This window comes from Embiotoca jacksoni, unplaced genomic scaffold, assembly GCF_022577435.1.
Source record: "Embiotoca jacksoni isolate LCO1_2020_lvr unplaced genomic scaffold, fEmbJac1.0.p SCAF_18, whole genome shotgun sequence".
NCBI lineage: Eukaryota > Metazoa > Chordata > Actinopteri > Embiotocidae > Embiotoca > Embiotoca jacksoni.
In genome coordinates, this window is record NW_027185318.1 from 2,406,705 (window position 1) to 2,433,758 (window position 27,054).

The 27,054-nt window shown below is 45.0% G+C and overlaps 1 protein-coding gene across 1 annotated transcript in view; it reads left to right on the top strand.

Moving 5' to 3' along the window:
* Window positions 1–27,054, top strand: part of LOC138199813 (ryanodine receptor 3-like) — a 91,581-nt gene that overhangs the window by 24,991 nt on the left and 39,536 nt on the right. The window contains exons 5-37 of the mRNA XM_069152030.1: window positions 267–341; window positions 552–630; window positions 1,158–1,270; window positions 2,551–2,650; window positions 2,742–2,835; window positions 3,725–3,799; window positions 4,385–4,541; window positions 5,201–5,365; window positions 5,802–5,923; window positions 6,856–7,036; window positions 8,250–8,385; window positions 9,608–9,703; window positions 9,996–10,114; window positions 11,346–11,479; window positions 12,237–12,478; window positions 12,822–13,014; window positions 14,503–14,719; window positions 14,816–14,920; window positions 16,898–17,001; window positions 17,695–17,778; window positions 19,049–19,208; window positions 20,033–20,180; window positions 20,453–20,655; window positions 20,742–20,916; window positions 21,296–21,504; window positions 21,605–21,804; window positions 22,033–22,099; window positions 22,183–22,343; window positions 22,441–22,606; window positions 23,298–23,384; window positions 23,648–23,874; window positions 24,665–25,469; window positions 25,831–26,031. Coding sequence (XP_069008131.1) covers window positions 267–341; window positions 552–630; window positions 1,158–1,270; window positions 2,551–2,650; window positions 2,742–2,835; window positions 3,725–3,799; window positions 4,385–4,541; window positions 5,201–5,365; window positions 5,802–5,923; window positions 6,856–7,036; window positions 8,250–8,385; window positions 9,608–9,703; window positions 9,996–10,114; window positions 11,346–11,479; window positions 12,237–12,478; window positions 12,822–13,014; window positions 14,503–14,719; window positions 14,816–14,920; window positions 16,898–17,001; window positions 17,695–17,778; window positions 19,049–19,208; window positions 20,033–20,180; window positions 20,453–20,655; window positions 20,742–20,916; window positions 21,296–21,504; window positions 21,605–21,804; window positions 22,033–22,099; window positions 22,183–22,343; window positions 22,441–22,606; window positions 23,298–23,384; window positions 23,648–23,874; window positions 24,665–25,469; window positions 25,831–26,031 — 5,400 coding nt within the window. The remainder of the gene's footprint in view (window positions 1–266; window positions 342–551; window positions 631–1,157; window positions 1,271–2,550; window positions 2,651–2,741; window positions 2,836–3,724; window positions 3,800–4,384; window positions 4,542–5,200; window positions 5,366–5,801; window positions 5,924–6,855; window positions 7,037–8,249; window positions 8,386–9,607; window positions 9,704–9,995; window positions 10,115–11,345; window positions 11,480–12,236; window positions 12,479–12,821; window positions 13,015–14,502; window positions 14,720–14,815; window positions 14,921–16,897; window positions 17,002–17,694; window positions 17,779–19,048; window positions 19,209–20,032; window positions 20,181–20,452; window positions 20,656–20,741; window positions 20,917–21,295; window positions 21,505–21,604; window positions 21,805–22,032; window positions 22,100–22,182; window positions 22,344–22,440; window positions 22,607–23,297; window positions 23,385–23,647; window positions 23,875–24,664; window positions 25,470–25,830; window positions 26,032–27,054) is intronic.

Genomic DNA, 27,054 nt, shown 5'->3' on the forward strand with positions numbered 1-27,054 from the left:
GAGCCAGAAACACCCTCTCCTCTGGAAAGTCAGATTGCATGTCTTCATTGGCGAGATAGGGTGGCAAACCCGCCCCAGAAGATATGTGACCCCAGCTCGAGGTCATCATCGTCGGCGGGGAGGTCCTCGCCGAGGTCAACATTGTCAGTGTCAGAGGTCGGGCGTAGATTGAAGCAGTTGGAGGGAGACCCCCCGGGGATGCTCTGTCACGAGCTCGCGCTGACATGTAACTATGTACTGTGTGTGTGTGTGAATTATCTCCACAGGCAGCGCACAGCGGCGGACACAAGACCCTACTGTATGGACACGCCATCCTCCTGCGGCATTCCTTCAGCTCTATGGTGAGAGATCGCACACAGTCATCATCAAAAAAATAAAAATAAAATTCAGGCTGGATTATCACAGTAGTGGGATTTGAACGTCATTAGCAGTTTAAGTATATGACACATGAAGAGCAGCATGGGAGTAAGGCCACCTGCAGAGTGTGTGTGTGTGTGTGTGTGTGTGTAACAGCTCTGGCTCTTGTGTTTTGTTGTGTGTGCTGACCACAGTACCTGGCCTGTTTGAAGACATCAAGGTCACAGACAGATAAACTGTCCTTTGATGTCGGCCTGCAGGAGGATTCAACAGGTAAAAGAAAAGCTCTGCTACAGTTCCCTTTTATCCGTCTCTTTTCCCTCTTTCGTTGTCGCTCTCTATCTTTTGTTCTGTCTGGTCCTTTCTCTCCCTCTCCGCTACGAGCGAGCCCTCTCGCTTTATCTTTTCGTCTCAGTTAATATTCCCCGCGGAGCATTGTGGACATACAGAGAGCTTTAATTGTCAGCATTGATTACATCTTAGCTGCATGTTTGATAGTCTTGTTGTGATATCCTGATACCCGGACCCTCTTCTTTTTTGCTATTATTAATCATTTCCTACCACGCGGTGCAGGAGGTGATCAGCAGTCACCTCAATGTGACTTGAAAAGATTGTTGCTATGGTGAATCCACATGTGCCTGAGTTCTCATTTCTGCCTGCTGTGACCTTGATACATTATGAGCAATTAAAGATGACATGTGGGCAGTCGGCAATGTGGCGCTCTCAGAACTGTTTACTTCATCGGCTTGTGCAAGAAAGATCTGGAGGCAAGACGTGCACGCGTATGTTTGCTGTTCCAGGTGAGGCGTGCTGGTGGACGATCCACCCTGCCTCCAAACAGAGATCTGAAGGAGAGAAAGTGCGCATCGGTGATGACCTCATCCTCGTCAGCGTGTCCTCAGAGCGATACCTTGTACGTTTACTGCTTGCCATTTTATCCTTGAAGCTGATGCAGGCGTGTGTGTGTGTGTGTGTGTGTGTGTGTGTGTGTGTAATGTAAAGGTCTAAGGAGAACATTAACCCTGATGTGACAAAATTTCAGATTATCCCAATCCTGTTACTTCTGGCTGCACCCTCCCCGTGACCTCTCTCCGTCAGGAGGGTTTAACGTTAAAAGTAACAACTTTTTCCTTCTGGATGACTCCAAGACTGCTTACAATTATATTAAGCAAAATTTGATCTGCACTGGAAATGTCTTGCTCTAGTGGATTATGATTTCCTTAGACTGCTGCCAGTGCCATTTCAAATGAGCCTTTTCGGCTATCACTCTCGTTACATTCCCGTCCCATTAATAACGGTTATGTCCCAAATGCACTTGTGAAATGACCTTTTCAGCAATAGGCCTCTTTCACTATTAGACCAACCTACCCCCCGCCCTCCCCCGCCCCAGAGTACAACATCATAGCACTGCCCTGTTATCCTTGGGAAATATGTTCCCTGTGATCCATGAAGTTGGTGACAGCAGCCAGGCTGTGTTTACCCCCCACAGTGGCGGGGACACGGACAGATGACCACTATCGCCTCACAGTCACCAATGTCAATCTGCTAGTCTGTCCCAGCTGTCACCCACACTATGGTATGTGGGGACACACAGCACCTAAGGGCTGCAGAGAGACTCAGGGGAGGGAAGATGATCACGACACAGCTGTCGCAAAATTTGTTTTTGGGACCCACAAACACTAGAAAACAAACTTGTGCACACACACACACATTCACAGCCCCCCCCCCCCCCCCCACACACACACACTCTGTGGGGGTATAAATAAAAATTATAAACGGTATAAATCCTCAAATACTTGAGACATCTGTCAGTCAGTTTCATCGTCCCGTCAACACTCAATGATAATACTGGAATTTTCTTCTGGATCACCACTACAGTATTGAAAGTTGCCAGCTGTTAAGTCATCATCACTTTTCATGTTGAATCAACTGTGTCAAACTGTCCACAAAACCTGCATTTAGTTGTTTATATAAAATATAGTGATTAATAATATAGTTAGTGTCATAGGTTCATGGTGCTAAATCCCTTTAGTCTGTCATCCTACAGCATTAATATTCACAAGACATGAAGGTAGTGAAGCTGCTGATTTCTCACGTGATCCATTTTAGATTCTCCACCTTTGCCTCGTGACAGTATTTCACAGCTTAGTCACTGTACTGTCATTTCAATGATGCATGTGATCTCTCCCGCAGCACTTATCCATCTCCAATGGCAACATCCAAGTGGATGCGTCCTTCATGCAGACTCTGTGGAACGTCCATCCCATCTGCTCCGGGAGCAACATAGAAGAAGGTGGAGACCATCTTCCCAGATTGCATCTCTGAGCTGAAGAGTAAAAACAAACGTATGATGTTTAAATCTCATGTTCCTCCTCCTCCAACAGGCTACTTGTTGGGTGGTCACGTGATGCGGTTCTTCCATGGACATGACGAGGTGGTGACCATCCCAGGATCAGACCAGAGTGAAGAGCAGCAGAGGTGCATAACAACACACAGCAGCTACAAGCTGGACTACTCGGCATCATTAAGGGGGCACAGTTATGTCAGCACAGTTATGTAGCACGGGGAGCTACCTGAGCTGTGAGTTCACGATGATGCCTTCGTTTCCACCACGCTTCATGAATATGTCTTTGACCGGCGTAACACTCGGCTCTCCAGGGAGCCAAAATGGCTGCCGTGATATTTTTGTCTTTGGTATAGTTGCTTGGTGCCAATGCAGATAAGGTAGGCTGAATAAAAATTTTTTTTTAAAAATGGCACACTGGGCTTGAAGTGGGTCAAAACAGCAGGCAAGGCCCATACACACTCTGTATCAGGTGCCAGGAGATGTGTGTCTTCCTCTTGGACACACGCGTACACATGGTGTCTATTTTTAGAACTGAGCATGGCAAATATGGGGGGCGGGATTAGATATGAATTTCAGGCTTTGGCTTTTCTCCTAGTGTTGTCCTTGAAATTCAACAGAAGGAGCATGCTTTTTTAGAGGTTTCCCATTTTTCTGGGGCATATCAAACACACTCCAAGCTGTCAACGGGGGGGTGATGAGCGATTTCTTTTATCTTGGGACCCAGTCACCCATATCGCTGATAGACAGTGTAGCTGTGGGTTATCAGGGCGCACGTCTCTGTTTGAAGGATGTGATGCTGTGGTCGGCGGAGTAAATACAGCCCGTGCGACAGTATGTGTGTGCGTGCGTTTTATGTGTCTGAGCCGAACATCTTGTCGGTGAATATCAATGTGACAAATGAGAGGAAAGAGGTGGTGTTTTTGTAAGCCAGGATGAATGACCTTGACAGTGTCAATGGTGACTAGACGGTTAAAGCATACACAGGCAGACCACCCACTCATGCTTCTCTGGCATCCCCAGGATAGTCAACTATGAGACGGGTAAAGCCGGTGCCAAGGCGAGGTCCTTGTGGAGGCTGGAGCCTCTCCGAATCAGGTGGGTCGTGTTTCACGTGATCTGTTATCATTCCCCTGCAATCCTGCCTCTTTTATTTCTTACACCTTTTTCATCTTCTTTCATATTTTTCCATTTCACCTTTTTCTCATTTCTATTTCTTTTTTTAACCTCTCTTCTTCTTTTTTTCCTCCCTCCACACCATTTTCTTTGTTCCTCCCTGTCCTTATCTCTGATTGAATGCTGCACTCTGGCCTCTCTGTTGTCTCCCCTCCTTCCTCTTTTCCTCTGTTTCACTCCCTTTCAAATATTTTCGTCCCTTGCTATTTTACAGATGCAGTCTTTCCTGTTCAATTCCACTTCCTGTCTATCTGTGTCAGACATGATGTTTGTCACATCGTGCAATATATTTCACCATGTTTTATTATGAAGTTCCTTTTTTCCAAACAGAAACAATGTGCTAATTAAATGTTCCAATCACATCCACGCTAGATAATTAGCCCAGCAGCTGTCTGCAATGTTTACATAAACTAATTAGCAGGTATTTCAAGGCTTATGAACAGCATTTTTTTTTTCTTCATTTTCTATGTTTGCTTGATTTTGATGTGTTGGGGGTGACCTTGACAGCTGGAGCGGGAGCCACATCCGCTGGGGTCAGCCCCTCCGACTACGGCACCTAACCACCGGTCACTACCTGGCCCTGACTGATGACAGGGGGCTGGTGCTGCAGGACCGGGAGAGGTCCGACACCGTCGCCACAGCCTTCTGCTTTAGAGCCTCCAAGGCAAGGACACCGCACACACTGATGCAAGGGCACGAACACACATAAAGACACTTGACTCCCCGCTGTTCCTCAAGGTGACCTGCGTCACATGGGATCAGCCACACTCAATAAACGGCAAAAAGGAGGCTCACCTGAAACAAATGAACCGCCCACCGCCCACCGCCCACTGTCCTCGGGCTGGAAAATCACCATGTTTTTCAAGGACAATGAAATTTAAAAGAATTATTGGACCAGTGAAAACGTCACCATCGAGGTTAATTTAGCTGAACTTGTAGACTCTGAATAAGCCGACCGCTCAGCTGTAATCCTTGTAACGGAGTGTCTTGATGGGACCAGTGATTGTGAGTCAATTAGTGACCCCTCCAGTGTGGATTTAAAGCATGCATTATAGAATATAAGTGAAGTCATTAATCATTGGACTTCTCGCCTCCATTATGGGTTGCAGTTGTGTGTGATCCTCATAGCAGAACAAATACAATCCTCTCACTGCTGGGTGGCGCTATAAACAGCAGATGCAGTCGTCATTTGGTCCGTGGTTTGATTAGAACATATTTGCAATGTGGCATGTCTGCACATGTTTGTATTGTGCTTGCGTGCTCGTGCGTTTTTCCCACTGACAGCTTTGACATGTTCATTTCCTCCTCCCTCCACCTGTGCAGGAGAAGCTGGAGCAGAGCCCCAAGCGGGACATTGAGGGCATGGGGGTGGCGGAGATTAAATACGGGGACTCGCTCTGCTTCATCATGCACGTGGCCACAGGTCTCTGGCTCTCCTACCAGGCACCTGATGTCAAATCGTCTCGTCTGGGTCCCCTCAAGAGAAGAGTGAGTGGCCACAAACACCAAAGCACAAACCCCTCGGTCTTCTCATGCAAAGCACGTACACAAACAAACAATATTAATAGATAAATGAGATTCTTTGGAGCAGTTCATTATTTTGGGGGTAATGAGTTGATTGAGTTAAGATGATTGTCTTAGTTCGTTTATCTGCCTCCACTAAATATAAACCTTGTCCCTTGGCTACTGTGGCAGAAGTGATAGAAATGTGCGAGCGATAATGTGCGTGACAGCGTGCCCTCTGTTTAAACAGAGCCAGATAGCCTGTAGTGTCAGCACCTGTGTTCCAGACATTGTGACTCAGTTCTGGAGACATTTTCTCCATTAAATGACTTCTTCCTTTTTTTTTTTTTTTTTTTTTTGGTCCTTCCTTTACGTCATCTCATGGCAACGTCTCCCCCCCCCCCTTTCTTTCCATCTCAAGGCATGCCTACACTCTGAAGGTCACATGGATGACGGCTTGACCCTCCAGCGCTGTCAACATGAAGAGTCCTGCGCTGCGCGGATCATCCGCAACACCACGCTGCTCTTTAATCGATTCATCAGGTATGCCACATAAAAAAAAGAAATGGTGCTATTACTCACTCCTGCACACGGTGACGTGATTGCACAAATTGCCCAATTAAACCAAATTACAGTCCACATTTGTCTTGAGACACTTTATTAGGGTAGTCTACAAAATGTCCTGCCACTGGTACAAGTAATCAAAGCACCACACTGATGACGGTAGAGCGTGATTAATAAAGATGATGAAGCTGAGTCCCCAGTGCCGCCGCATGACCAAATTATAGCTGAGGCCTAAAAACCAGACGTCTCAAAGCCCCCCTCCTCCGGACTCTCGCACAGTCCACGCCGTCCTGACATAACATCCTTCCAGACTGTGAACGGACCTCAGCGGAGAGTTGAGCTCTGGGCCTGTATGTTTTGACTGAGTGGGGTGCCACAGCCCCAGACAGCTCACTCAGTAGACTAGTCATGCGTTTGCAAATAGTAAACACTGCAGCAGCGTCACGGTTACGCACAGCCAGCTATGAAAAAAGCCAGCTGTGGAGCATGTTAAGTGGATGCTTCCAGGACCTTTATTTGTTATCAAAGGGCCCGCTGTCCCCCGGGTCAGGCTCGCAGGCACTCACGGCTGTAACTTGAGAGCCTGTCAGCCTCCCCTGCGGCTGTGACACATACATCTCCCCCACACTCTTCCCACGCATACGACAGGAGCTATTTTTAGCCGGCCAGCGGAAATCAGCATTTCAGCATGAATGAACCTGTGGGCTTCACAGTGTGTTCGTCATCGCTGCCTCTCCTCAAGTCTGCGCAGCCTCCCAATTAGAGTGTCTTTATCAGTGGCTCCTTGTTTTTGGTTTTAATAGGATCATTTTTTTTTTAAACTAACACATGATCACAAACATCTGTAGGAAGTGCTGTCTGATTTTTTTTTTTTTTTTTTTTTTCCTCTCCGTTTCTGTCTCCCTGCCCAGAGACCTGGACTGTCTGGGTGTTAAAAATAGGGCACTGGTTGCGCTGCCTGTCGAGGAGGTGCTCCAAACCCTCAACGACCTCATCACCTATTTCCAGCTCCCTGATGCTGAGCTGGAGCACGAGGAGAGGCAGATCAAGCTGCGCTCACTCAAGAACAGGCAGAACCTTTTCAAACAAGAAGTAGGTTTCACCATCGCGGAAGTCTTAGCAAACTAGAAGCTCATGAAATATTCAATTCAATTCAATTCAACTTTATTTACATAGCGTCAAATCACAACATAGGTTATTTCATGACACTTAACACATTAAAGTCCTTACAGCAAGACTTTACAATATTATAGAGAAACCCAACAATTCAACAATTCCCACATAAGCTGGGAGGGAAAAACCTCCAACAGAGGGAAGGGAAAACTCCCTCTTAACAGGAAGAAACCTCCGACAGAACCAGGCTCAGCACTAAAATATCAATTAAATAATATCACGAGCCGTTCGGCAGCACAGCAATATATTACAAACCCAGAGCGAAGAGTAGTGAGGCAATTTTTGTAAGTGACTGCACGTTTGACTGAGGCGAGAGCAGCGGCAAACTTAAAGAAGTACGTGAAAAGGCTAAAGCAATTGATTCTTCGTAGTGTGTTTCATTGCCGTCTTGTATTTGGAGTCACTGCATATGAAGGCGTCAGCAGTTTTGGCGTTATAAGTTTTCCCAACGCTGGCATGAGTGCTCTGTAGGTTTCTGCTAAGCCTGTGGGGCCTAAATTGCTTTCATCAATTACAAAATGTCAGCTGGCTTACTGAGGGGTGCTGTGATGTCAGCCATCCCCTTAACTCGCACAGTCTGTAACAACATGTGTGCCACCTCATGAGACCAGAGATAGGCATGAATTAGTTAAATGCAATCTTTATAGATCAACATTGTATGTACATGTATTGTGCTTTTAGTATTTGCAAATTGCACATATTTCAACAATTGCTTCATGGTATTTACCGTCTTTCTACAATAGACCAAATTAGCACATCTCCGCCGCACCCCCAAGATATTACATTCAGAAGGTCAATTTGTCACCTGTAGACGGCTGACTCATGATTTTTTTTTCCTGGCATTATAAATCACCAGCAATTTCCATTTTTACGCCCTCAATTTAGCATATCCGATCACTATAGATATTTCTCTGTGGTATAAATCACCATGACACGACCACCAAATGGGACAGAGGAGAGCCACGGGGCTGTGTTCAGGATGATCCGCTAATTGAAAGCAGGGGATATTTTTCACCAAGTGAAGCTCTTATACTAATGAGTGCTTGTCATTAATTTGAGATGCCTTTTTAATTAGAAGGTGAGAAATGGTGTTTGTGGTGAAATGTGTTGGGTTCCCGTGCGTTCCCTTTAGGGCATGCTGACTCTGGTGTCCAACTGCATCGACCGTCTGAACGTCTACAACAGCGCGGCCCACTTCGGGGAGTGTGCCGGGCCTGAGGCCGGAGCCGCCTGGAAGGACATCCTCAACCTGCTGTACGAGCTGCTGGGTAAGAGAGTGGTCTCACACACACACACACACACACACACGCACACGCACACGCACACACACACCCATTGTTGGAGGATGTGGCCCACGCTGCAACCAAAGAGCTTTCCAGTTTATGTGATGTGCTTCCAGGGCATTGGTCCAACAAGATCAGCTGCCACACACACGCACACACCCACACCCACACGCACCCATACACACACACACACACACACACACACACACACACACACACACACACACACACACACACACACACACACACACTTTTGAGTGTCCCCAGTTTGCTTTTTAGCTGTTGAGTGTCAATTTTCATCACTGTCTGTGGCTGTTTTCTGTTTTGTTTACTTGTTCTTGCTGTGCTCTTTTTGTTCCCATAGCCCAATGTCATCAGCAGAAATCACTTTAACCTCTTGTACCGCTACCATATGCTCTCGTCAGATACAGACGTATCTCACTAAACTGACCTAGCAGGGAAAAATATGTATTTTCTTTGCGCTCCCTCTCTGTCTGCATATAGTGCTGTCTCCGATCTGATGAGTACAGTGTTTGTCTTGAACACTCCTTCAACCAGCTGTCACATAAAAGATGCGTTTCTGAGCAGAAAATTGCGAGCAGGCACGATTCTCTTCCTGTTGTGGTTTAGATATATTCGCCCATGTTCTTAAGGAGAATCTGGATAGCCCATATGTGAAGTTTATCTTTCATCTTGCCACACTAAAAGCCCCTCTGCCCTCCAAGAATGTCCTTCACGCTCTTATTTACACTGATTTCACCTCCTGGCTCGTATTAGTGTTCCAGCCACGTCTCCTTGTTCCCCCGTTCCCTCCTCCACACACCTGGTCCAGCGCAGCGCTAAGTGGATTTGGGATGCCTCCCTCCTTTTTTCTCTTCCTGTCTGCATTGGATGACCCTGTCTTTTCTTTGTTTTGTTTTTTTGATAGGACATATGTGGGCGTGTTTGTCTGTGTTTCTGTCTTTTCTCTCCTTGTGTCAGTCCCTCCTTCTCTCTTAGGCGTCTTCAAAAATTAATATGTATTAGGGTGTCAAAGCAGGACCTCCTTTTAACTGGCTTTGGGCATGAATTTAAGGTGTCCACCTTTGGGTGACATTGCTTTGCTGTTACGCAAGACAAGCACTAAAAGTCATCCATCAAACCAACAAAAACACTGTATTGATTCGTATGAAATATGACTCATGCGCACTCTTTTTATGCCCTGCAGCGGCATTAATCCGAGGGAACCGGAACAACTGCACCCAGTTCTCCAACAACTTGGACTGGCTGGTGAGCAAGCTGGAGAGACTGGAGTCTTCCTCAGGTACACTCATTAGCATTCTCACATACTGAGTCTCCAGTGAAAGCGATTCATTGTAAGATAGCTATTGTGAGATATCACAAATTACCTTCCATTGACGGCAGTCCTCAACAGAGACAAGATGACCCTGCTGGATGTGCCGCTGCTTCTTGAATGCATTGTGAAGAATGAACCGGTAGCACTCGGTGTTCTCTGTTGGTCCACGTGGACCGAATGCCCCTTTGACGAGTGTCCTCTGGTGTGTCTTTCCCTTTCTGCAACTGTTGACTAATTGATGAATTTTGCGGCTCTGCAGGCATCCTGGAAGTTCTGCACTGCATTCTAATTGAGAGCCCAGAGGCGCTCAACATCATCCAGAGAGGACACATTAAGTCCATCATATCGCTGCTCTACAAGCATGGACGCAACCACAAGGTGAGCAGTGCTCACTGCTGCGGTCAAGTGTTAATGCTGCTGCACGATAGATGACACGTCTGGGCTGTGTTCTTCAGGGAGACCGTTGTGCCGTGGGCCCACGTTGTAAATAAAGGTGAACATAAGTTTGAAGTCTTGGTGAAAACAAAACAGTGGATGGAAACGGCAAATTAGTTGAAGATAGTGAAGTTAGATGTTCTTTCAATCGGTTTGAACCAGAAATAGCTTTATTAGCCCACAGCTGCACTTTCAGATTACAAAAATACTCTTGACCAAAAAAAAAAACAAAAAAAAAAACTTTTTATTTTATGGATTATTTTCCGAGTTATGTTGCTTCAATTTGCAAAGTATTTTTCAACCACTCCGTTTGGAGTCTGCATCTGAAAGCACTCCGTATGGAGGGCCAGTTGGAGGGCGACATGACCACTGCCCCTCCATCCCTGAAAGAAATGGGACACCCTACCCTATGTGTTTGGGGGTTTGGATTGGGCCTTAGATGTTGTCTGGACCTTTTTGGTCAAGCAAGAAAGCAAACAGCAATCGATGCAACTGTGCTCTGCTTGCTTATCTTGCACCCAGTCATCTCCAGTTCTTTCCTCATTAGGCTCTCTGAAAAGACTCACTTGATGCACATTTATTTCCATAACTGTTCCCTCTGGGCCCCTTCGTCACCTCTTCTCCTCCTTAGCGACTAATTGATTGTGCTTCACTTCTACCAGCATCCAAACTTCCATCCTCGACAGAAGGTTCCTGGGGGTTTGGCTGCAGTGTGTCCTATCATGAATCAGTCTGTTTCACAGTGAAATGAGATCAGGGGCAGACAGTCAGCTGGCCTGGCTCATAAATCAGCATGAATGTATCATTTTACAGGGGAAGCAGGAGGAAAAAGGTCAGTGATAAAGTGGAGGTGCCCTGGCTTGTCACCCGTGGCTGAGCTTCCCGGCTCATTTAATTCTACGGCTTTGTTAAGCTATATCAAAGGGATATTATTGAACATGTTTTTGCCCCCAATAAGCATCGCGAAGTGATTATGCAGGAGTTGCACATAAAGACGCTGTCCCCAGAGCAGCAACCTGGACAGTGATTAGGGACGAAGATAATTAGTCATTTCTGGAGAGGTATTGATTAATATCCAGGGTTTAATAGGGAAAATGCTTGAGAGCTGTTGTTGTGAACTTCCACTCGAGGTGTTGCTTATTATCCTCCCGGGCGCGTCCGCCTTCTCTTTTAGATTCTGGACGTGCTGTGCTCTCTGTGTGTGTGTAACGGTGTGGCTGTGCGAACCAATCAGAACCTCATCTGCGATCACCTGCTGCCCAAGAGAGATCTGCTGCTGCAAACCCAGCTGGTCAACGATGTCCAGAGGTGAGAGAGTCGTCTGTGCTGCATGCCGTCGTCCAGCATCACTCTGAGTAAAGGCTTGTCCAATCAAAAGCAATTAACAATATAAACACAATGTCAGCGTAGCAATGAGCTCGATGTGTAAAGTCACACGTGTGACAATTATTACTTGCGGTAACTGTGTTAAAACAAGTCATTTCTGGAAATAGATTTTGTGGTTCAACCCCGTTTTATTGTATCGATATGAAAATCTTTGCCGTGTAAATATTCAGTGTAACAGCAGGCTATAAATCTGAGTTTACAAACTGCTGGATTAAGTCGCTCGTGAGCTCCAACCATTTTCATTGTGTGCAATTACAGTGACATTACAGTCTGTGAAGCATGTAATTGGCTGAACACGCTGCACACCTATAACTGAATGCCTAATAGGAACATTGAACATGTGAGCCATGACACGACAGTTCAAGCGATGTGCTCAGATCTCCTATTTTTCTTCAACTTTTTGTAATTTGTTAAAAGAACAAGAAAATAAGAAGAAAATAAAAGAATTTCAGTGACATTTTATATGTTTCTTCTGTTTTTCTTATCACCAGGGAAGTGATCATTTATTACTAATGACCCAAAACAAATGCAATGGATGCAAATTGAATTATCCTGTCCTTAAGATACATTTTTTTTCATTTGTCTTAAGTGAAATAATGGATATTACAACTGAATATCTGAGAGGATCTTACTTGCTCTGAGGTACATTTAATAATTTCACATCTCATTTCTTTGCCAGCATGAGACCGAACATCTTCCTGGGGGTGAGCGAGGGCTCCGCTCAGTATAAGAAGTGGTACTACGAGCTGATGATCGACCAGGTGGACCACTTCGTGACCAGCGAGCCCTCCCACCTGAGAGTGGGCTGGGCCAACACTAAAGGATACGCCCCCTACCCTGGAGGAGGAGAGGGCTGGGGGGGCAACGGAGTCGGGGATGACCTCTACTCGTATGGTTTTGATGGACTCCACCTCTGGTCAGGTGGGTAGGAGGAGGAAAATTAATGTTTTTCTGTGTGTGTGTGTTTGTGTGTGTGTGTGTGTGTGGCGCTGATATCATAATAAGCTAACATATGAAAGATGACTGGTAACCCTGGGCAACAGCCAGGTTGCGTCTAGACATCCCTGCTAGGATGAGCTCCTTGCCCAGAGTGTGTGTAGCTGTGTGTGTGTGTGTGTGTGTGTGTGTGTGTGTGTGTGTGTGTGTGTGTGTGTGAGAGAGAGATATCCGTGCCAGCATCACTCACTGGGTCATATTTCACATAACTGTGTGTGTGTGTGTGTGTGTGTGTGTGTGTGTGTGTGTGTGTGTGTGTGCTGAGCAGGTCGTATCCCACGGGCGGTTGCGTCCATGAACCAGCACATCTTGACCTCGGAGGATGTGGTGAGCTGCTGTCTGGACCTCGGAGCGCCGAGCATCTCGTTCAGGATCAACGGACAGCCCGTCCAAGGCATGTTTGAAAATTTCAACACAGACGGGCTCTTCTTCCCCGTCGTCAGCTTCTCCGCGGGGGTCAAGTGAGTGTTTATTTGTTTCTCCTTTTGTGTTGTCGGAGATTAACGCCCTGAATTCCTCGATGATGAATGAGCTTTACACATAAGCAGAGACAGATGAGACAGACACGTCACCGCCTGCGTGAAATCCATCTAATCCACCTACTCATTCTGCTTCAAAATGCGTTACTCCTCAAGGCTTTTAGATTGGACACGGGTAAAACAAAAACAAAAAAAACTTTTCCTCTGTTGCCATGGTGACCACATATCGTGTGATTGACAAGACTTTGAAATGGAATTTCAAGCTCCAGCAGTTTTCCCATGATTCCATGATCGACTGTGACTTCGAAGAGCGCGGCAGCATTTTTTTGCAGCTTTCACTCTGCGACAATTTGACCAAGTACAATCAAAAGCAGTGTCATGTAAGCCAATCGGAGAGAGAATTCATTTCACACCACCTGGCGAAAATTAACTCTCCAAAAGTAATACGACATTGCACAGGGTGTAAAGAGTTGCGTGTGATTGAGTTCACTCATCTCCTGTGATTTGTTTCATCTTTACTGGTAAAAGGAAAGAAAAACGCTCTGCAAAACTTGTGACATTTACCAGCCTCATTGTTCCCCCAACATCTATATAATCTACAGAAGAGAATTTTACTTAACAGTGTGTATTATTTGTATATATATATATATATATATATATCTTCTTCTGAACTGTGTTTAAACTCTCAGAAATCTCAGCGTGAATGTTTTTCAGATAGTTTGTTTTGACGGGTTGTTCATCTGCTCTCCTTCTCACTCCCCAGTTTAGTATTTCCAGTTATGTTTTTTTTTTTTTATGTACTGCAGTCCTTGTTGCTATTAACTCCCCTGTTGGCCTCGGGAGTGTCCAGACAACCGTACACACAATGTTCCATAATTATCTAAATGAACAAAAATCAAACCTGATTTACAGAGTTACAAGATTGCCCAGCTCAATTTACTGGCACTAATGTTGGTCATTTCATATGCAAAGTGCCACCTCATGAGCACTTTTGAGTGGGCGAGACACCTCCGAGCTTGTACTTGAAACTGACCCAGTGAACAGGGTGAACATCTTCATGAATTTAAACTTGCCAGGAAATGACAGCTGCACATCTTCACCGCTTCAATAATTGAAGGCTGCAGTCAGAATGGATTTGGTTGCGTCACCACTACTACTTGAGGAGCTATTTTGGGCAGCCTCAGGAGAGCCTCTTCACAGTGATGGCCTGAGACGGGGTTTTTTTTTCACTCCGAGCTAAACTTGTCCCTGTTAGAGCAGAGGCTGGAACTGATTGAAGGGGATTATGAAGAGGAAAAGTAGTTATGTTTAGCTGCGTGCTTGGTCTTCCTTTCACAGCTGTCTCTTTCATTAATATTTCCTGTTTTATCATTGACTGATTAAACATATTTATATTTACATCTTGGCCTTTTATTGTGTAGAATTAAACAATAAGCCAAACAAAATGACCCAACATCTTTCCCTCGTTAGGGTACGCTTCCTGTTGGGTGGCCGACACGGCGACTTTAAGTTCCTTCCTCCATCAAGTTACGCTCCGTGTTACGAGGCTCTGCTACCCAAAGAGAAAATGAAGGTGGAGCCAGTGAAAGAGTACAAGAGAGATGTGGAAGGAGTCCGAGATCTGCTGGGCACCACCCAGTTCATGTCTCAGGCCTCCTTCATCCCCACACCTGTGGAAACCAGCCAGGTGAGCTCACGGGAGGAGCCGAGAATCACATTTCACAAATAAACTTCTTGCAATTGAACTGTTTTATTTGCTCAATTTGCTGATTTTTTTTTTCAGATTGTCATGCCACCTCATTTGGAGAAGGTTCGGGACAAGCTGGCTGAGAACATCCATGAACTGTGGGGCATGAATAAGATTGAGCTGGGATGGTCATACGGCAAGGTGAGAACCAGGCGGGTTGTTAATCCGCTTACATAATTCTCTTACAGCGAGATCATCACTCAAGAGCAAAAGATAAAAACCAAAAAGCACAAGTCATACATTTTGCCTTGTTTGTGGAGAAATAAACACAACAATTACACATTTTTCTCAATGAATTTATGTTAAAAGTCAGCTTGAAGTGCATTAGTCGTTAGTCGTATTAGAATCTAACCATCACAAAAGCCTGTTCGTCATCTTGCTTTCTCTTTTATAATTTGCTGTTCACACCAAAAAGAGGGTAAGTGGAAAGAACGCTCTCATTTTCCATGTTCAGTGCTTTTCATACCACTCATTTAGATGCTTCATTCCAGTTTGTTTGTAGGCAACAGAGTCATTGTGTCTGTGTTTTAGTATAAGTCATGAATAACAAACTATTGTCACTCAAGAGCAGAACGAGATGTTTCGGCAATTTTCAGCGCAGCGATAAACCAAATGGAACGTCTCTGTTTTAATTGCCTGCATTTAGTTTTGTCTTCTTTTGAAAGACGAGCCGATGGGGTTTTCTAATTGATTCTTGAAAGAACATCCTCCAGATGTAACCCCAAACCAAATCTCACCATCAAACTTCAAAACGCAGGGCTAGAACTTGCTGTGAATCCTAAACTGATCGAGAGGCCTTATATATTCAAAGCAGGTAATAATTACATCTTTTCTATTGATTTTAAAGGCGTAGATTGAGATTTGCATGTGAGAGTTAGATGAGGAGATTAATACAACTCTCGTATCTCTGCACTAACAGAGAAGCTAAAGTGAGAAGGTGATTATCTTAGCATGAAGACAGGAAACTAAAGATAATGGTTTTCCTGGTTCTGTCCAAAGGCAACAAAATCAGCGCAATTTCAGCTCTAAAGTTCACTAATAAACAATCAGTATCTTGTAAAACAAAATGCTGTAGTTTTTACAGAGGGTTATACAGTATATTTTAAAGGGCCACCAAAATATTGATAATTCCTCACTTTTGTCTGCAAAAGACTCATCGATGAATTTCTGGTTTATTGTACGTTAGCCACAGAATAATGCCAAAGTGTCCTGTTTTGCTCTTAAGGGAACAAGTAACAAAACCAACAACAATTTAGAACACAGCTCTTATGTTTATAATACAAAATGAGAATCCTCCCTCCATTACAAATACCTTTTTAAACAAGCCTTCCTTTATATATAAAGATACCTTTAAAGTGTTTTTTTTTTTTTTTTACTTGGTGGTAAAGCATGTTGATGTAGTTAATTACTAGTTAATTGACAGTTACTGTGATGTGCAGGTGTCATTCATTGTATTTTGTTCCACCAGCAGTCTCAGTAGATGTCCTTCTGCAGACGGAATAAGCAGTAACAGTCTGTTATTTACATCTGGTTGCATTTAAACACCCTTTTCATTTCTTGTTTGTTCCACAAATACAATACAATGAGGAAGACCTGTCAGAGAAGCGATATCCCATAGTTCTTGTACTATTCACAAAAGAGCTGGCTGGTGTTCATTGGCCCACAGCTGCATATCTATGCACAGCCCTGCATGTTTTCTTGGGAAACATCCACCATTGCCATGCCACCTCCTCTGAGCAGGTTTGGCAAAGGGATTATTTGGTATAAAGTGCAGCCTCGAGACGCGTTACACCTCTCGCTCTGTATTCCAGCTGTACACCTTTCTATCTCCCCCAAGAAAACATGCTCTTTGTTCCTCTTTCATAACATGTTCACTAGAGTAGACTGTCTTATCACGGCAACCAGTAGTGCCCTCTACCTAAACCACATGCCCGCCCCCCTCGTTAGTTCACAATGACATTGACTTACAAGGCTGTGTATTTCATATGCACATGTATTTATAGAGAAAACTTCCCCATGTGATGTACATATAGTGTAAATTGAGTTATTAATGAACGCTGGTGAAAGCAATAGAATAAGGTCGATATATATTTTCTGGGACTCTTCTTTTTCTCACAGATAAGGGATGATAATAAGCGGCAGCATCCGTGCCTGGTGGATTTCTCCAAGCTGCCAGAGACGGAAAAGAACTACAATTTGCAGATGTCAACAGAAACTCTCAAGTATGTCGAGCTTTAAGGGTGGATTTTCTCCACCGTCTATGCTTTTAATTTTGAAGACATGAAAGAGTGTTGGAAAGGCTCAAGAGAAGAAAGACAGACAAGATTTATTTTTATTTTTATTTGCATTAAACCATTGTTTGTTAGCATTTGCATTGCAAACATGACTGGATTTAGACATTAGTTTTATCAGTTCCACTATTGTGGTTCACTGACAGTCTGTGATACTTGTTCACTTGTCTTTGCACCACACAACATTTGCTCATAACCGTCCCAGTGAAGCTCTTTATAAGTGCTTTACATAAATGCTGTTTAAAATGATAAAGGAGAACATGAAGGTGTGCAGCGATTAATCTTGATCTGCTGCGATGGAAGACACGACTGGGTGACACTGATGAGTTTCTGAGTGACATCAAACTCATTTTTACCGTCACCTCGTCCTCTCTCAAGGTGTGAGGAAAATTTATCAAATTGACTTCACACCCAGTTCATTCCTCTGGGTATTGTTTGTCCCTTTCCTCCTACCGGATTAAGACATGCACAATTGAACCCATCACTGCTCTGTTTGACCACTTCCAGCTCCTCTACTGTTACCGGCGGACCTGCCTGTACTGTCAAATCACGAGTAATGTTGAGGTGTGGATTGAAGCTCGGCCCCTTGTCTCACAGTTATTTTTATTTTTTTTCCTCCCACAGGACCCTGCTGGCGTTGGGTTGCCGTGTAGTTCAAGTGAATCCGAACGCTGAGGAATCCCTCAAAAAGATAAAACTCCCGAAGAAGTAAGTGAGCATGCAAACACACATTTCTTATTTAACGTAGTGCAGTTCAGATTATGTGTTATAGATTATCGGTGTACAGTAAAAACTGTTAATTGAAGCAAATAAGATCATCACAGTACAGTAAGCCTGACATGAAACGTTTCATCAAAACATCTGTAAACCCAGTCAGTGATCGTCGGAAAATGTCTGCTCACATGACAAAGCAAGACTTGGTAAAAATCCTTGTACTGTATATGGCTGAAACACTTCAAGGCTTTTCATTTGAAATGAGAGCTTTTCATTTCATTCGGCCGGGGATGAGCGGCAGCAGGAACGCGGCCGCTGTACTGGACTGGAGTGGTGAAGAGGGAGCTGAGCTGTAAGAGAAAAGCTCTCTATTTACCAGTATATATCCCTGCTCTCTCCTGTGGTCATGAACCATCGGTAATGGCCGAAAGCAAAATATCGTGGATACAAGCTACTGAAATGAGTTTCCTTTGCGGGGTGGTGAGCCTCGCTCTCATAAAAGACTGACGAAGTTCAGCCATGCAGAAAGAACTCAAAGTAGAGCTGCTACCGCTCTGCTTTGAGGGGAGTTGAAGTGGCTCAGGCAGGTTTTTTTTTAGGATGCAGCTCGTCCGCCTCCTGTTGGAAGTCTAACTGGGACGAGACCCTGAGGTCATCCCACGACCTGCCAGAGAGATTGTTGTTGTGTTCATTACATACTTCCCTTAGTGCACTAACAAATAGTGCTCTTACAAGTTAGATCTCCTACTTGTGTAGTGCAGGGATTTTAAACAGGGTAGTGTTGTTTCACGCTAGCGTTGTGCACTGACCGGAAACACCCTCAGCCTGTGAACACATCACCCACCAAAATATCTAATTATTAGATTATTTCACCCAGAAATAAACATGTTTTTGTTCCCACTGTTTAACACGCTCAATAAACACACTGATGGCTTCAGTCCAGCAGCAACAGTGAAACAGCTGAATCTTCCCCGGACGCCTTAATTTGAAAATTCTTTACGTCTGTGGTCCCTCTATGTAGTAAAGATGGCGACTGTTGAGTCCAGCATTTTAAACTACTTTTTTCTTCTTTTTTCATTCTCATCCTGATACTCTGCATGTTTCTGGATATTTACTGTTTCCATCCTGTGTGTAAAACCATAAAGATTTCCATCAGGCTGTTAATACGGGTCAACTAGTCCTGGTGGATTTACTTCCTGCTATTGTAGATCCATAACAGAAGGAAAATGAATTATTTTTTTTCCATGATCTTTTTCTCCTGTAGCTACATGATGTCCAATGGTTATAAGCCATCCCCTCTGGACCTGTCTGACATCAAACTGACTCCAGGTCAGGAACTGTTGGTGGACAAACTAGCGGAGAATGCACACAATGTGTGGGCCAAGGACCGCATCAAACAGGGATGGACGTACGGCATTCAGCAGGTAGGCTCTCATGCATTTATGTACACGGTATCTAAAAAGGCGTGTTTATCTTCTGTTTCCAGATGTTTTTTTTGGTTCAGAAGATGTGTGCTTTGATGCAATATAAAATCATTTATTTCCTATAGCAAACAAGTTTATGATTATTTATTTATATCATATATCAAGAATTACTTGATGCATCATGAAAAAATATTACTGAACGTAATCATCTTCCTTCATCAGGCTCATCCTTTTATTCTTATTCCATAAATAATGTGGGGAACAAAAGCTGTTTCCAGAATGCAATCAACGCAACATTTATTTTTCATTTGTCGCCATTTTAAACTTTACAGCTCATGTCACGGCTCGCTGAAGAGTTGTCGTTGACAACTTGAGACCAAATAACTGACCAGTGCCGGACGCTTTTCAATTATGCCCTTCAGTGATACCAGATAAAAAAATGTTTTTTTAAAAGTTATGCAAGTCTAAACGAACAACCTGCACCCTGCATAAACAATTTAAGATTTAAAAGTATGCTCCACAAATCTGCTTAAGTAGCACTAATACTTCTATGATTGTGCCGCGGCCCCCAGTGGGAGTAAAGCTAAAGGAAATGACACAGAAAGAACTAGAGGAAGTGATGAGCAGCAATAATCCAATGGCAATAAATGGCCAATTAACTTCTCAATTACTGGGATTGACAGCACGGTCGTAACAAACACCACAGATGTAGGACTGAGCCGGCTCCCTGGAGTCATCCTATAACTGATGAGATAAACACGGGTTGTTGGGGAAAGCTTTTCAGCAAGTGGTTGCATAACATTTTCTGCCTCTTCTCTGTGCAGGATCTGAAGAGTAAGCGTAACCCCCGCCTGGTTCCTTATGTTCTGCTGGATGAGAGGACCAAGAAGTCGAACAGGGACAGCCTGCGGGAGGCTATTCGCACTCTGATTGGCTACGGATACAACATCGAGCCCTCAGACCAGGAAAGCGGTACGTTTCAGCTGCGGAAGTACGGCTATGAAAATGCACAGAAGTTGAAATTATACCGTGCGTGATAAAAAGGCTGCATAGAAAGAATAAGGATAAAACATTATGTCCTGGCTGAATTTTCCAGTACAGATCTGGCAATCTGTCTCCTTCAGTTTACAGTGAAGGAGAACAGGGATGTGTAATAGTTGCCTTAAACTGCACCAGCTGTTTATTTTTGTTTTTTCTCAAATATTCTCTGATCTGACACCGGCTCTGTCTCTTCCACCCAGTAGGACAAGTGGTTGAGCGGCTCAGCATCGATAAGATCCGCTTCTTCAGGGTAGAGAGGACGTACGCAGTGACGACCGGGAAATGGTACTTTGAATTCGAGGCCGTCACGGGAGGAGACATGCGAGTGGGCTGGGCCAGACCTGGATGCAAGCCCGATCTGGAGCTCGGCACAGATGAGCTCGCTTTCGTCTTTGATGGATACAGGGTGAGCTGTCGACCAAACCTGAATCGGTGTCGTTCACTGTTGTCTTTATGCGGAGCTCTATTTCCATATGCCTGTGCTGTACATAGGGCCACTGTCTGAACATGGGCAGCCGGTTGTTCGGGCGCTGCTGGCACGCCGGGGATGTGGTGGGCTGTATGATCAACATGGAGGACAAGTCCATGATCTTCACTCTGAACGGGGAGATTCTCATCACCACCAAGGGCTCTGAACTCTGCTTCACCGACTTTGAAACTGAGGATGGTGAGAAAAGAGCGCGTGTAAATGCAGATACGATGATGAGCGAGTTATTCACGCTGCAGATCAGGGAGTGTCAGACCGATAAGGTGCAGTACAGGGTTGTCAGCCCATGTCATTGCAATCCTCCACTCATCTTTTGATTAAAGCCTTCACATGCAGAGCAGGGAGCGTTAACCTAGGATGACCATGCTGAGGATGAAAGTTAAAAATAAGCGGCTCTCTGTAATGAAATCACCCTTATTTAATGTGACGCTTGTAAATTGTCTTTTTAAAAAAGCTGGATTGATTTCCCCTCCCTCCTGCTGTGTGTGTTCTTGGAGGCTTTATTCTCACCTCCCTCTGCCTCTCTCCTCCTCTCTTACTTCCTCTGGCTGTCCTTCAGGGTTTATTCCAGTGTGTAGTATGGGCCTTTCTCAGGTGGGACGTATGAACCTGGGGAAGGATGCTAGCACCTTCAAGTACTACACCATGTGCGGCCTGCAGGAAGGATTTGAACCCTTTGCTGTCAACATGAACCGTGAGGTCACGATGTGGTTCAGCAAGCGTCTGCCGACTTTCGTCAACGTACCGAAGGACCACAACCACATCGCAGTAAGGAGAAGAAAAAAAGAAAAAGCAGCCAAGCATTTCCTGGTTAAAATGACAAAATGGATCAGGTGATGATTTTTTTTTTCTTTTCCCCCATTTGCAGGTAACCAGGATTGACGGCACCATCGACAGCCCCCCGTGTCTTAAAGTCACCCACAAGACGTTTGGCACCCAGAACAGTAATGCTGACATGGTGTTTTGTCGTCTCAGCATGCCGGTCGAGTTCCACTCCTTCTTCAAGCTCAGTCCTGTCGTCGACATGAACGGAGTGCACGAGGAAGATATCCTGAAAGTTAAACACAGGTGCTGACCTTCCCGAAAATCATCACTTTGAGCCCTTCTGCAAGAAAACAGCATGTGTTTCAGTTAGTATGAAAGTAATGGTGATGCTGTTAAAGAGGTATGTTCTATCAGACATGTAAAAGCCTTGTACATGACAAAGCCCATTAAAAAAAAAATCTGAATCTAACCACTAAAATCCATCAGCTGATTTGTACTTGCTGATCACCTGCTGAACGTTGTTTCTGGTAGATATCCTTTGAGATCTGTGAGGCACAGTGATGAAAGCAGACGCGTTGACTACAGCAGCATCACTACGGTACCGAATAACCTTCCGTGTGATGATACCTTTCAGTCGCAGCGCCCGCAGCGTCGGCTAACCCTTCAATGTTTGGTTCGCAGTACTACCACTCAGTGAGGGTCTTCGCAGGTCAGGACCCCGCCTGTGTGTGGGTCGGATGGGTTACCCCCGACTACCATTACTATAGCAACAACTTCAACCTCAGCAAAAACCGAGCAGTGACTGTAACCCTCGGGGATGAACGAGGACGAGTCCACGAGAGGTGATGCCCTCTATTTATATTATAACTCTTTAGAAAATACTGTCCACTGCAAATCCCTTAAAAAAAAATAATGCTCGTATGTGCTTGTAACTGACAGCGTGAGGAGAAGTAACTGCTACATGGTGTGGGGCGGTGATGTGACCAGCGCTGCCCACACCTCCAGTCGCAGCAACGTGGACCTGGAGATCGGCTGCATGATCGACCTGGCCACCGGCCTGGTGACATTCACCGTCAACGGCAAGGAGACATCCACGTCCTACCAGGTGCTGAATACACTCACAGTCCACACAGGAATAAACCGGGCCGAATTCCTATTTAATTCTGTCCAGTAATGTTGTGACTGTCCAATTTTAATTTTTTTTCCCCAGTGTGATACTAGACAATACCAGACATGTTTTTTTTTAAGATCTTGAATGTGTTCCAGGGTGTTTTTACACTTTGTTATGAATCCGAAAGCTCAGCGTCTGCTAACTCACCATCTACTCATTCATTTATTCATGTCATCGTTTCACCATCACTACCAGTCAATCTGCACTTCAGTCTGTTGACCTTGAGAAGAGCTCGTTTCATGAATATTTTCCTAACCGAGCTGTGGCGTCTGCATTGTTGAGTTTTGGACTTTAAATTTGCTCATTCGGATGTACTTTGAGAACTAAATCTTAAAAACCTTTCAAATGGTATAATCTTCTTATGTTCTCGCTCACTGAAATTTTATGAGGCTTCGCCTGGCGCTGACTCATCCCGCCAGTCGACACTCTCAAATGACCGTGCATACTCTTACACACTCACAGACAAACGCATGCATTAAGTAGTGCAGTTTTCATGATGAATCATTAAGCTGCTTTCCGCTAGTCCTGCTTTCTTGCTCCTGCTTGGCTTTCTTTTTCTTTTTTTTTTATGTGGCTTCCTGTTTTGGACCTTTTTAACAACTTTCTGCTCTTTTCTCTGCTCCAGGTGGAACCAAACACCAAACTCTTCCCGGCTGTGTTTGTGCGACCCACCAGCCCGAACCTCTTCCAGCTTGAACTGGCTAAAATAAAGGTACAGTAGTGTTTCCATGACAACCACCTTGTTGTTGTCCAGTATGATGTCTGAAAAGCAAGAGAAATGTACAAGAAAGAAGCCTCGAAAAGCCAAATAACCTCCACACTCATTCACCAAAGATACTGGGGGCTTCATCAAAAACATGGGTAGTTGTGTCATCTGTTTGAAAGAGAAGAGATAAGTGTGACTTAGCATCTAAGTCTTTTAAGTAATAGTTTTAAATTGCCCCGTCCATCCACGTGTTTGTTTGTCCTCTCTAGAATGCCATGCCTCTGTCGTCAGCCATCTTTAAGAGTGAACACAAGAACCCGGTGCCCCAGTGTCCCCCCCGACTGGATGTGCAGACCATTAACGCGGTGCTGTGGAGCCGCATGCCCAACACCTTCCTCAAAGTGGAAACGGCTCGGGTGAACGAGAGGCACGGCTGGGTGGTCCAGTGTGTGGAGCCCCTGCAGATGTTGGCGGTGCACATACCCGAGGAGAACCGGTACGGAGCGGCGCTGAGTGTGTTTATACACCGGATTCATTTAGCTGACTTTAAATGGGAATTTACAGCACAGTCAATACTTATCTTAAATGTTCAATGTCTACAAGGAGTTAGAAGTTGTGTATTTGTGACCAGCGGTTAGGCAAAGTGACTCCACCATTTGCATTGTGAATAGATTATTAAAGAAACAAGATATGTTTTAATTAGCGACTGCGATTACAGCTGAGCTGACTGGCTTCATTTTTTATCAATATCAGTTTTCTATTTCAATCAATATCCCTTAATATCCTGTTTGCGTTAGCTGTATTTTTATCTGGCAGACATGAGAGTGGTATCAAAATTTTCATTAAACTCTCGCTCATGATAAGCTCCCTTTAAACATCAGCACACATCGAATAGATTTGTTGATGAGCAGATCCATTGGAAATGTCGATCGTCATTATCTCAGCACTCACTGGTTGAAGCTTCTCAAATTGAGGATTTGCTGCTTTCCTCTGCAAATTGAAACCTTTTTGGGGTCTTGACTGCAGGTCTGTTGGTGTCACTTTGAGCTGTGGGAAATTGTAATGGGTAAATTTTAATGACAAGTGCAGTAAACTGGAAAATTCTGTTACAGTGTCAAACTATTGCTGGTTTCTGCAGGAGCTCTGATCCGGCTTTACTCAACAGTGCCCCCGTGTTTATTTCCCTATCCATTGACGGTTACCTGCCGACCTAAACACAAACAAGAAGCCTTAGTTTGCGCTCTAAATCAAAACATTTATATGTATTTTTGCCTCCTTTTTCAAAGGTGCGTCGACATTATGGAGCTGTCGGAGCAGGAGGACATGAGGACGTTTCACTACCACACCTTGAAGCTGTACTGTGCCCTCTGCGCTCTGGGAAACACCCGTGTGGCTCACGCCCTCTGCAGTCACTTGGACCAGTCGCAGCTCTTATACACCATCGACAATCAGTACCTGTCCGGCATGCTGCGTGAGGGCTTCTACAACGTTCTGATCAGCATCCACCTGGAGACGGCCAAGGAGGCCCGACTCATGATGAAAGATGAGTTCATCATTCCCGTCACGGCGGAGACGCGCTCCATCCGTCTTTTTTCTGATGCCTCTAAAAAGCACCTCCCGCCGGGGGTGGGGCTTAGCACTTCTCTCAAACCCCGCCTCAACTTTGCTCCGCCCTGTTTCATCAGCATCAAACGGGAGCACCTGTTTAGTCCCCAAATCCCACTGGATTCGCTGAAGGAGAAGTCAATATTAATGTTGACGGAGGCTGTTCAAGGTGGAGGGCACCACATCCGAGATCCTGTGGGAGGAGGTGTGGAGTACCAGTTTGTGCCCATCTTGAAGCTCATCAGCACCTTGCTCACGATGGGTGTGTTAGTGAGTGAGGACGTTCATAAGATTCTCCTGCTCATTGACCCGAACGTTTTCAGAGAGGCGCATGAGGAGGGAGCGACGGGGGCCACGGACAAAGAAGGACTGACGGGGAGCGAGGACAAGGCAGTGGAAGCTGGAGAAGAGGAGGCAGCCAAAGAGGCCAAACAGCCAATGAAAGGACTGCTGGAGAAGAGGCTGCCGGAGCCCGTCAAACGACAGGTAGGGATGAAAACACCTGCATGTGCACGCATGTTCTAAACCGTCATATAAAACATTTACGGTAAACATGTAAAATCGATGAACATCTTAATCTACAAGCTCCAGTTCACTGCAAAAGACCAACACAGCTGTGCTCTCAATCGCACGCTCCTTAAGTGCTCCACTGTAATCGGCCCATTCAGAGGTCAGTGGAACATGAAATGTCTCCGTCTCAGATTGAATACAAGATCTCTTTAATAAGTGGGATGATGTGAAGCCACAAGACGTTGGCATGTTTCCTCAACAGTCTCACTCGCAGCAGTGATGCAACACCACGTGTGTTTGTGTAAATGTTGGTCTCCTCCTCTTGTCTGTTCTCCAGATGTGCGAGCTGCTTCACTATTTCTGCGACTGCGAGCTGAAGCACCGCATCGAGGCCATCGTGTCCTTTTCCGACAACTTCGTCTCCAAGCTGCAGTACAACCAGAAGTTCCGCTACAACGAGCTGATGCTCGCCCTCAATATGTCCGCCGCCGTTACGGCAAAGAAGACCAAAGAGTTCAGATCGCCTCCTCAAGAGCAGGTGAGACATTCGGTGGTGGAAAAGCATCGAAAAGAGAACGACAAAACTTTGAAACGAATCACTAATTCCCGGCGTGATGTCACTTCTGTGGCTGAGCAGGGCTTTAAATCGTTAGTCATCATTTTCTAAAATTTCTAGCAGTGAAAAGAGAATGACTATAAAGTGGTTTCATTATTTTTTTGCTTATTTCAAAATGACCTCTTATTTTAGGTGAAACTAATATTGTACTGCTGCAAACTTGGGAATCTGTAACACCACTTTTCATCTTCGTAGTGCTTCCCCGTGACGTCGTTCCCTCGGTGCTTTCACACCTCTTTTCATGCGATGGTGACCGCTCGCGTGTCTGCCATGTGGTCTTAATAACGCTCATGTGAGGCGAAGGTGCTCTGTTAGACATGCAGGGTGAATGCATGTGAATCTGACCGCAAAACAAAAAACCCTGCAGGCTCGCTACTTCAAATGATGCATGTAACTGGCTAATTGAGGGAGAAATGTTACATAACTTGTTTAATTTTCCAAATACATAAAGCTAACACGCCCTCCCCCCCCGCCCTTTGAAATTTTGGCTCTGTCGTCCAGAGAAAATTAGAGCTGCTCCAAATGCTCCTGAAAGCTGTCCTCTCGTGTGTGTGTGTGTGTGTGTGTGTGTGTGTGTGTGTGTGTGTGTGTGTGTGTGAGACAAAGCTTCAAGGCGAACTCATCCCTCTTGGTCCGTGGTGTCATCGCTCCAGCAAGAGGGACCGCACACACACACACACACACACACACACACACACACACACACACACACACACACACACACACACACACACACACACCCATATCCCTTTAAGGTCACAGCTGGAAACATAGTTCAGTGCTTCACAGCTACTTTAATGACTTGTCACGGTGTCCTTCGGCCTGTGAGTGCAGACGGAGAATTAGACTCTTAAGCTTTTTTTTTTTTTTTTTTTCCTTTGAATCCTTCAATAAGATTACATCATGTTCAGATTGCTTTTGAAGCAGAAGGACGGAAGAATTACA